This window comes from Dasypus novemcinctus, chromosome 7 (assembly GCF_030445035.2).
Source record: "Dasypus novemcinctus isolate mDasNov1 chromosome 7, mDasNov1.1.hap2, whole genome shotgun sequence".
Lineage (NCBI taxonomy): Eukaryota > Metazoa > Chordata > Mammalia > Cingulata > Dasypodidae > Dasypus > Dasypus novemcinctus.
The window spans coordinates 3,452,799-3,464,132 of record NC_080679.1 but is presented as its reverse complement, the minus strand read 5'-3'; the positions used below and the strand labels follow the sequence as shown (position 1 = coordinate 3,464,132).

Below are 11,334 nucleotides of genomic sequence, written 5' to 3'. Positions count from 1 at the left end.
TCCTTGGAAGCTAAAAGGCAAGTTTTTCTAATGTCCCAACATCTGCCTACTGCTTTCACCTAGACCCTTAATCCATCCCCACTTTATTGGGGCGCAATTCCCTCCATATTCCTACTGGATTCCACAATTTACCTGGGATCCATCATTTTGCAGTGCCAGCCCACTCACAGGATGTTCATGGCATCCATACTGTGACAATATGGAAAGGAGAAATGTTCAGAAGATCCAGAAGAAGGAATCTGGTTACCAAGTAGAAAAGGGTGGGGACTGCATAATGCCTGAGGGCCAGGAATGAAAGCTGAAGGGCTCAGGACAGAGAAGAGAGGAGGGCATTCCATCTTCCATGCATGTCATAGGTCCTCATCCTTTTGTTACTATGATCAGATGGTGACTCCTCTCTCCATGTATCCAATACCTAGATATTGTGGGAAACCTCCAAGGTCCTCAAAGTTACAGAGAGCTCACTGATGGAGTGCCACTAGGCTCAGAATCAAGGTGATGGGGCTAAATGTCCTGAGGGGTGCACAATAGATGTAACTTGAGATAATGAAATAGGAACATGGCATGGACAGTGTAAGGTTAGCTGCATGTAGCAGCCGAGAAATGGCCTGAAGGAGGGGCAACAGTTGTGGGGTGGAGAGCATTAACTCGTCAGAGGACAGGGAGCCTTTAATGCTGTCCTTATACCATGGATCCTAAGTTCATCAGGGCTCTCTGCATCTTCAGAGCAACATCTCAGACTACCCTGGACTGAGTTCATAGATCACATCCATGGTATAATTAACCATAATAAATGTTTTCTTTTCAGGACATTGAGTCCATTGGATGAAGAATGATCATGATTTTCGCTGTAGGAGAGAGAGCAATGTGAGTCCAGTGGTCCTTGTTCTCCAGGGAGACATGGGACCGTCCAACTCTGACCTGCACCCTCCTGTGGTCTCCTGCCTCCCTTCTGTTCCCCTGTGACCTTGCTCAGGGACATGACACTCCAAAGAAATGAAAACCTCTCAGTGGCCTCTTGGGAGGATTTTGAGCTGATGGGTTTTGAGGGTGGCCCTGAGGTCCAGGCCTTGCTCTTTGTAGTGTTCCTGATCCTTTACATGGTCACCATCCTGGGGAACCTCACCATGATCGTGGTCATCACCCTGGATGCCCGTCTCCACTCCCCCATGTACTTCTTCCTCAAGAACCTCTCCTTCCTGGACCTGTGCTACTCATCTGTCATTGCCCCCAAGGCCCTCTCCAACTTTTTTTCTTCCACAAAGCACATCACTTTTTCAGGCTGTGCCACACAGTTCTTCTTCTTGTCCCTTTTTGCTACTTCTGAGACTTTCCTGCTGGCTGTCATGGCCTATGACTGCTTCATGGCCATCTGCAGTCCCCTGCACTACTCCATCACCATGCGTCCCTCAGCCTGTGCCTGCCTGGTGCTGGGCTCCTACTGTGGAGACTGCCTCAACTCTATTGTGCAGACCAGCTTCACGTTCCGCCTCCCGTTCTGCAGCTCCCATCGCATTAATCATTTCTTCTGTGATGTGCCCCCCCTGCTCCACCTCGCCTGCACTGAAACGGCCCTTAATGAGCTGGTCATGTTTGGATTCTGTGGCCTCATCATTGTGGGCACCACTCTTGTGGTCATGGTGTCCTACAGCTACATCATTGTGACCATCCTTAGGATGTGCTCCACAGCTGGGCGTCGTAAGCTCTTCTCCACCTGTGGCTCCCACATGATCGCAGTTTCCTTATTTTACGGGACAGTGTTTGTCATGTATGCCCAGCCAGGAGCTGTGGATTCCATGGAGAAGGGCAAGGTGGTGTCCATCTTCTACACCCTGGTCATCCCGATGCTCAATCCACTCATCTACAGTCTGCGAAACAAGGATGTGAAGGAGGCACTGCGGAGGCTGGGCCAGAAACACGCGGCCACGTGAAGAAGGGAAGACAGGGAGAGATGGTGTCCTGAGGGCTGGAAGGGAGACTCAGAGGTTCACTGGGTGAACTTCAGGGAATCAATCCATCAATCCTTGCATGTTTCTTGAAAGCATTAGGGTCCAGGAATTTACTGAGAAATATGAAGTGATGAAATATGTTCTTTGGCATCAGAAATCAACTGATACCTCTCTGGAGCAATAACGGAAATCAAGAAATTTGGCCATAAAGTGGGCAGAGGAATAAGCAGAAACAGAAGCCAGATTAGGGTCATGCTTCCACATGCACTAGTGCCACTGTGCAGATGGGCATTCTCTGTGGTCTTCTACTTTTAGTTAATATCAATCGAATGTAATGTGTGCTCAGGGAATAACTCTGGTTATACTGAAAGTGGGAACTTCAATTGTGAAGCCCTGCTCTGACCATAGTGATATTGCGAAGATTGCTAAAACAGCACTTCCTCCTAAACTCTCAGTTTTGCTTCTTTTCCACCCTTTACTTCTGTAAGGCTGAAGGTCTCCCACAGGGCTCAGAGGGAGCATGCGGTCCTGCTTTAATGCTGTACTGTGTATTGTTGCAGGAAATGTGTAAGCCAGCAACTGGCTTCTGAAAACCTTGACACCACTCCATGGAAGCTTTTCAATCCAAGTTCAAATGAACATTTTAACCGAGCTGGACTGGGGATGATTTTCAGCTACTAGAGACAATGGAAATGGCTCTCTGCCACCACAACACATCAGAATAAGAACCACACTCTAGGTAATTGCAGTAAAGAGAACAGGGAGAAGGGGTTGTAAGAAACATCTAGATTCTCCTGGTAGCAGGTGCACCTCCAGGAGCCTATGGCTTCCCCTTCCCAATACCACTGTATTGATGAGATTCACCCTCTTTTCATAGTAGGAGCTATCGGATATTATTATGGATGTTGTACATGGTTTGCATATTTTATTTTACTGTGTTTTGGCCATTTCCGTACTGGTTTGTAGACTTCTTTTTGTATTCTAAATAGGAGCATTTTATTGATTAGAGAATTTTCAAGATTCTTCCACACTGGAATGAGCTGGGCTTTCATATAATTGGATGGCAATTATGCAGAAAGTTGCATGGACTGCCACGATGTGTGATTGATATGAATATTTATGAGATTGAGGACAATGCCTCTATATTTCTACACAGAAATCCTCTTCTAGATTTGTACCTTAGAGTCAACAAAGGTTATTCATTGCTGAATTACTCAGGACTGTAAAAAGAAAATTCACACACCACCCCAGATGCCCTTTCCATGGGTTGAATTCTGACCCTCAAATTGATGCTGAAGTCACGACTTCCCATGTTTTGACTGTGACCATATGTGGAAGAAGGATCATCGCAGAAGACACATGTTAGAGTAGAATGAGATCCTAGTTTTGTGCCTTAATACACATGACCTGGGTCTTTGGAGAAGGGGAGGGAGGCGCAGTCATGTAGGGGATGAGGCCATGTGAGGGTGGAGACAGGAATGGAAGGTACAGCTGCCGCCAAGAAACACCCAATTTGCCAGCACCCAGCAGAAGCTGGAAGAGGCCAGCAGGGAACCTGCCCCAGGAGTTAAGAGGAACAGCGGCAACAGGGCACCTGGACCACAGACTTCTGGCCTTTAATACTAGAAGGGTGAGTTCTTGTCTATTCTCCTTGGTTTGTGGCACTTTGTTACAGCAGACCTGTGAAGTTCAAAAATCCACCAAAACAACGCACTAACAAATTGAGGTCTATCCATGTGAAAATAAAACAATTGAAATAATTGAAGTAGACAATGAAAGGACCCAGAAATAAAATGTAGAGGGGAAAGGTAAGCTGCATGTATACATTCAGCATTTCATGTTCAGGGTCAAATTAAACACACATAATAACACATTGCATCATTTATGGGCACAGTCGTGTCCAGTGAAACCATTCTCAGAGCATTATCATACACGTGGGGGGTGTTTGGTGAAAGGTCAGGGGCTGGACATAGGATCAAAGAGAATAAAAGGGACTTCACTTGCCTCTGATGTATATTTTGTATCATTTTAGAAATATAATCCCCTGTGTCCCACCCACATGGGGGTACCAGGGTGAGTCAAATGCTATGATGGACCAGCTGGGGAGAGGGGAGTGCCACAGCCTCCCTGGGCCCCTCCACCCCACCCACCTGGAGGGTGAGGACTCCAGCTCTCCACCATGGGGATGGACCCCCAGTTCAGGATGCGTCCTGGGTGCAGGCAGGGCCTAGCACACGACCCCTAGAAGGTCTCAATGACCTTTAAAATGGGCTGTCTTTTTGTATTTTATATGTAGGATTTCCTTAAAAATGCTGGATATTACACCCTTATCAGATAGACAGTGAAGAGTGGCTGAATTTGAAAAGCAGCACCAGGAGCGAAAGTGGCTCCTGGACTGTAGGAAACAGGGATGAGGAGTGTAGGGAACAAGGAGCAGAGCGGTGACTCAGACCAGGAACCCACAGAAGTTAGACCTCCCTGACAGGCTGTAACCCCTGAATTGCCCAATCAGTGGGGAGCAGAGGAGGGACCTGTATGTTAGGTTTGGGGTATAAATGTCAGCGTTTCTGCTGTTTGGTGTGCTGGTAATTTTATCCAGGTCACTTGCTCGTTCTTGAAAGATCATTAATAAAATTCATCTTAATATACTTACTAGTTTCACACACAATTTTTTCTCTGACCCACTGATCATTTAGCAGTGTGTTGCTCAACCCCCACACATTTATGATTTTATCTCTTTCTTGTCTGCTATTGATTTACAGTTTCATTCCATTATAATCTGAGTAGGTGCTTTGTATAATTTAATCTTTTTATATTTATTGGGAGCTGCATTGTGCCCTACCATGTGGTCTATCCTGGAGAAAGATCTATGAGCACTGGAGAAGAATGCATAATCCACTGGGTTTAGATGCAATGTTCAGTAGATGTCTGTTAGGTCTAGCTCATTTATTATGTTGTTCAAGTTCTCTGTTCCTTGTTGATCTTCTGTCTAGTTGTTCTATCTAATGACATGAGTGGTCTGTTGAAGTCTCCAACTATTATTGTAGAGATGTCTATTTCTCCCTTCTGTTTTGCCAGAGTTTGTCTCATGTATTTTGAGGCACCCTGATTACATGCATAGATATTTATGACTGCTATTTCTTCCTGGTGGATTGTCCCTTTTATTAATTTATAATGTCCTTCTGCATCTTTTTTTTAGCTTTTTTGCATTTAAACTCTGTTTTCTCTGATATTAGTAGAGCTACTCCTCTTTTATGGTCACTGTTTGTGTGGAGTATATTTTACCAACCTTTCACTTTCAGCAGGTTTGTATCCCTGGGTCTAATGTGAGTCTCTTTTAAGTAGCATAAGGATGGCTCACATTTTTTTATCCATTCTGTCAGCCTATATCCTTTGATTGGGGAGTTTAATCTATTCACATTCAATATTTTTACTGTAAATGCTTTATTGCTTCTACTGTTTTAGTCTTGAGTTTTCATATGTCATATCTTATTTTCACCTGCTTTTCTACTCTTTTGGTTATCCTTTCTGCTATTTTTTTTTTTTTTTAATTTTACTCTCTTCAAAGCCTCTATCTCCTGTCTTTTCTTCCAGGCTCTAAAACTTCCTTTAATATTTTTGCAAAGGTAGATTCTTTTTTAACAAACTCTCTTAGTTTCTGTTTGTTTGTGAATATTTTATACACACCTTTGTATTTGAAGGACAATTTGCTGGATAAAGAATTTTGGGCTGGTGGTTTTTCTCTTTCAGTATCCTGTTTGTATCATACCAGTACCTTCTCGGTTCCATGGTTTCTAATGAGAAACCCGCTCTAAGTCTTACTGCTCTAAGCCTCCCTTGTATGTGATGGTTTGCTTCTCCCTTGCTGCTCTGAGAATTTTATCTTTATCTTTGACTTTTGACATTCCAAGTACTATGTGTATTGGAGTAGGTCTATTCAGATTTATTCTGATTGGAGTATGCTGTGCTTCTTGAACATGTAAGTTCATTCTTCATGATAGTTGGGAAATTTTCAGGTATTATTTCCTTAGATATGCTTTCTGTCCTTTTTCCCTTCTCATCTCCTTCTGGAACTCCCATGACATGTATGCTGTTGCCCTTCATGTTGTCATTGAACTACCTGAGCCCCTGGCTTATTTTTTTTTTTCCATTCTTTTCTCTCTCTGTTCTTTTCTCTCCTCAATTTCTGTTGTTCTATGTCTGTATCACTTATTCTTTCTTCTATCACTTCAAGTCTGCCATGGTATGCCTCTAGTGTGTGTGTGTGTGTCTGTGTTTTAACATACATAGATTACATAAATGAAACATAAAAAAATGTAGGGGATTCCCTTAATCCCTACTCCCTACCCCTCCCACACTTTTCCACATTGACAACATCCTTCATTAGTATGGTACATTTACTACAGTTGAGTACATATTAGAACATTGTACATATTAGAATGGTACATATTAGAACATTGCTACTAAGAGTGTTATTATTTTTTAAACTCTTTCCTGCACAATTCTGTAAGTTATGACAAGATACATAATGACATCTGTCTTTCATTGCAACATCATCAGAACAATTCAATGACCCCAAAATGCCCCCATATTACATCTATTTTTCCCCAGTTCCTTCCCTCAGAACCTACAGTGGCCACTCCCTCCACATCAATGATAGAAGTTCTTCCATTGCCAGAATAACAATCAGTCTATAGTAGAATAACAGTAAGGGTACTCTACTGCATCATTCATTCCCCAATTCTGAGGATTCTGTGATGGTGATGCCCACTCCACCTCTAATTGAGAGGGGGCATATATTCCATGGGGCTGATGGATGGGACACTCTTGCTTGCAGCTGTAGATTCTCATAGTTCCTTGGGATGGTTGTTGTCCATCATCATCTCCTTGTTGGTTGTCTTGGGTAAGTCCAATGAACTGGAGAGTAAGTGTTTCAACTCTGAGATTTAGGGCCCAACTGGCACATGGAAAGTCCAAATATTTAAGTCTGTTGGACATAAACCTATCAACTCTTTTACTAACTATATGTTCAAATATAAGGGGCAGAAGACCCATGTTTAGGCAAAGCACAATGAGTCCAACTCTGTCACACTGGGGAACAAATTGCAAAGTAGGGTCCACTGACATGGTGCCCAAGTCCTGAGGTGTTAGCCTTGCCTATAGTGTCTGGATGTCTCCAGAGTCCTCAGGAGCCCTGCTATTTGAGGCAATATTACTATGGCAGTCAATGAGATCCTGCTGAGATGTGCATAAACATAACCTCTAGAGAGAACTCTGGACTCATTTTAGCCATATAAACTCATTTGTCTTTACCATTTACCTTTATATCATTGATGTGGAGTTAGTGGCCACTGGAGGATCTGACAGCAGGGAGAGGGAAAATCAGGTGAACTATGAGGGCTTTTTAAGGACTTGGGAATTTTCCTGTATGATATACAATGACAGATACAGGCCATTTCATATCTTGCCATAATCTACAAAATAATGTGGGGGAGAGTGTAAACTCCAATGTAAACTGTAATCCTTGTTTAGTGGCAATGCTTCAAAATGTTTTCATCATTTATATTGAATGTACCACACTAATGAAGGATGTTTTTAAGTGGGAGGTGCAGGGAGTGGGGCTTAGGGGAATCCCCTATATTTTTATGTAATATTTATGTAATGTAAATACCTTTTTAAATAAAATATATATATATTAAAGATTAAATTAAATTTTAAAAAAGCATGTGATAAAAAATAAATTGTACTTACTCAAAATTTAAAACTTTATGCATCAAAGAACATTATCAAGAAAATGAAAAGACAATGTACAGAGTAGGAGAATGTGATTGAAATCCACATTCTGACCATATAATGAAATCCTACAACTCAGTAAGAAAAGGACAAAAACCCAATTAGGAATGATTAGATGACTTCAATAGACATTTCTCCACAGAAGACATGCAAATGGTCAAAGAGCACGTGAAAATATGCTCAACATCATTAGCCATGCAAATCAAAACCACAATGGGCTACCACTTCAGTCCCACCAGAATGGCTATTATTTACACTGCAGAAAAGTACTAGTATTGACAAGAATCCAAAGAAATCAGAACCCTTTAGGTTTCTGGTGGGAATGTAAAAGGATCTCCACATCAATGATATAATTTCTTCCATTGCTAGATTCACAATAATTCTATAGTAGAATATCAATAACTCCACTCTAATCCATATTTTATTCCTCCATCCTGAGGACCCTGCGATGGCAATGCCCACTCCACCTCTAAATTGAGAGAATGCTTAGATCCCACATGCCTGATGGATGGGGTTCTCCTGCTTGCAACTGTCGATTCTCTCAGTTCCTTGGTGTGCTAGTTGACCATCTTCACCTCCTTATTACCTGACCTGGGTATATCCAACGAACTGGAGAGCAGATGTGGCAACTCTTCTGAGGCTCAGGGCCCAGCTGACACATGGACAGTCCAGAGATTCAAGTCTCCTGGGCATACACCAACCCCAGAGCCAACCACCGGTTCAGTAAAAGTGACAGAAGAGGCATGGGTAGAGAAGTCATATCTGAGCCCCACTCCATCACACTCAGGAGTACGAATTCCAAAGGAGGGTCCACTGGTTTGGCTCTGAAATACAGAGACATCTTCCATGGCCATAGGACCTGTGTGTCTCCATAGCCCTCAGGAGCACCACTACCTGGGGTTGTATCTACTTTGGCTGTCTCTGAGAACCTGCTGAGATGTGCATAAGTGCAACACCCATAATGACTTCCTGACTCATTTTGAAGTCTCTTAGCCATATAAACTCATTTGTCTTTATCATTTCCCCCTTTTATTCAAGGTCTTTTTCTAGTTGTTCCACCAGCTGGTGCTTGGTAGTAATCCCTTGGTGCCAGGGAGTCTCATACCCGGAAGTCATGTCCCATGCTGGGGGAAATGTAATGCATTTATATGCTGAGTTTGGCTTAGAGAGTGGCCACATTTGAGTAACATGGAGGCTCTCAGGAGGTAACTCTTGGGCACCCTGCAGCTCTAGGCCTAGTTGAAATTTCAAGCACACAGGCTCATAAGCATAGTCATCAGTATCAAAGACCCATCACTGGACCATCCTTCTTCACTGTTCTTTGTCCTTGCACTTGGGGATTGTTGCAGTTCCATTGAGGAAGGCAACAGAGCTCGTCAGGATGGGAACTCAGCACTCCCTAAGTTTTCATGTGAAACTCTACCCACTATGTCAATACCCCATGAACATCCGAACACATCTATATACCCTATATGCATGCCCTGGCGAACCCCCTCCACCCATGCATCCTCCATTAATTCTCCTCCCCTGCTGCAGCTGAATCCCTCTGTGATCTCAAGCTTCTTCAAAAACGAAGCCTAATATATTGCCAAATTCATTTAATAGGTAAATTAAATAGTAATGAGAGGTTTAAAGATTAGAAATAAAATACATAATAATTTAGAAATACTAAAATAAAGTAAAATTGGTGCATTAAAAATGAAAAATATCATAAAATTTTTTTTGATGTTTTACCTTTCCTCACTGTAATAAGTGTTGTCCTATATGTCCAGTGGCAAGGCAATCTCTTCCTTTGCTTCCTCAGTGTCTTACATCTTTTTTTCTGTTATGTCTTCAAAAAAGTTTTAGGTCACAGTAAAGTCACATATAGAAAATAGGGAACTTCCATATACCCAACATCCTCCCCCTTTGCCCCTTACCCAGCAATGATCTTTTTACATGTGGATGTTACATTTGCTATAACAAATGTACAAATACTGAAACATAGCTACTAACCATGATTACATTGTGGTTTACATTATGATTTACATTTTAGACTGCACACTTTTAAACATTTTTGGTGAAATTTAAGATGGCCTTTATCCACCATTGCACTATCATACAGAACAATTCCATTATCCCCCCAGTTACCCCCTCTTCCATCTATTCTATTCCTCTCTGCCTCTCCCCTTGGGGCTCAGTGACACCCAAGCTTCACTGCTTGAAGGACAACATTCATAGATACGTGCAACAGTGCTGAGGGCTTGACATACTAGACTGTCCTCCCCCATTGGGAGCTACCAATGCTCTCGAGAGACACCTTCCCCTCTGTTTGAGAACATCAGGCCTCCCCTTAATGGGGGTACAAAACCTTCCCACTCATTGTATATGTCTCCACCCGCTGATGAAGGCTTTCCTAAATGGTAATTAGAATTAATTCTATCATTATACTTTTACTAGTATATAAAAATTAAATTGCTTTTTTGTAAGTGACCATACTATTTAGCAGATTCTCTGGACTTCATTATGAACACAGTAAGGTCATCTTTGAATAAGATGTTTTAATTCTTCCTTTATAAATGATATTTTTGTATCATTTTCCTGCCTTACGGCACTCACTAAGTTCTCCAGTACAATGTTGAATGCAAGTGGTGAAAAGGATATATTTGTCTTTTCCCATCCCAAGGATGAAAGCTTTATAGATGTGAGCATAAAGTTTGCTTTCAGCTACTTATCATTTACTACTTTAATTACGCATTCCTTTATTGGTTCATTCACCACTCATTCATTTGCAGAGACCTTTGAACAAATTAAAAATGATCCTTTCTTTTTTTTTATTGATTTTGTAAAAATATTACATTAAAAAAATATATATGAGGACACATTCAACCCCACAACCCCTACCCCACCACTCCCCCCCCCCCCCCCCAGCAACACTCATTCCCATCATCATGACACATCCATTGCATTTGGTAAGTACATCTTTGGGCACCTCTGCACCTCATGGTCAATGGTCCACATCATGGCCCATACTCTCCCCCATTCCATCCAGTGGGCCCTGTGAGGATTTACAATGTCCAGTGATTGCCCCTGAAGCACTATCCAGGGCAGCTCCAAGTCCCAAAGATGCCTCCACATCTCGTCTCTTCCTGCCATTCCCCATACGCATTAGCCACCATGTCCACTTTTCCCACTCCAATGCCACCTTTTCTCTGTGGACATTGGATTGGTTGTGTCCATTGCACCTCTATGTCAAGAGGAGGCTCAGAATCCACATGGATACTGGATGCAATCCTTCCACTTTCAGTTGTAGGCACTCTAGTCTCCATGGTGTGGTGGTTGTCCTTCTTCAACTCCATCTTAGCTGAGTGAGGTGAGTCCAATAAATCAGATTGTAGGTGCTGGAGTCTGTTGAGGCTCAGGACCTGGCTATCACATTGTCAGAAAAATGATCCTTTCAATTCAGAGTATATGATTAGCGAATTTTGAATTCTATCATTTTTATCTACAATTTTTGAAAAAAATATTTGATTACTCTCTTTATTGCCTTTATGTGCTCAAAACACTATCTAATTTTGGAAAAATAAATCAACCTTGTACTGGTAGATAAATC

General features: G+C 42.2%; 1 protein-coding gene across 1 annotated transcript; it reads left to right on the top strand.

Annotated features, from left to right (window-relative positions):
* Positions 1–980: 980 nt before the first annotated feature.
* Positions 981–1,931, top strand: LOC131279276 (olfactory receptor 9S13-like). The gene has a single exon (XM_058301249.1). It carries the CDS (start codon positions 981–983, stop codon positions 1,929–1,931), a length of 951 nt encoding a protein of 316 aa, XP_058157232.1.
* Positions 1,932–11,334: the final 9,403 nt, after the last annotated feature.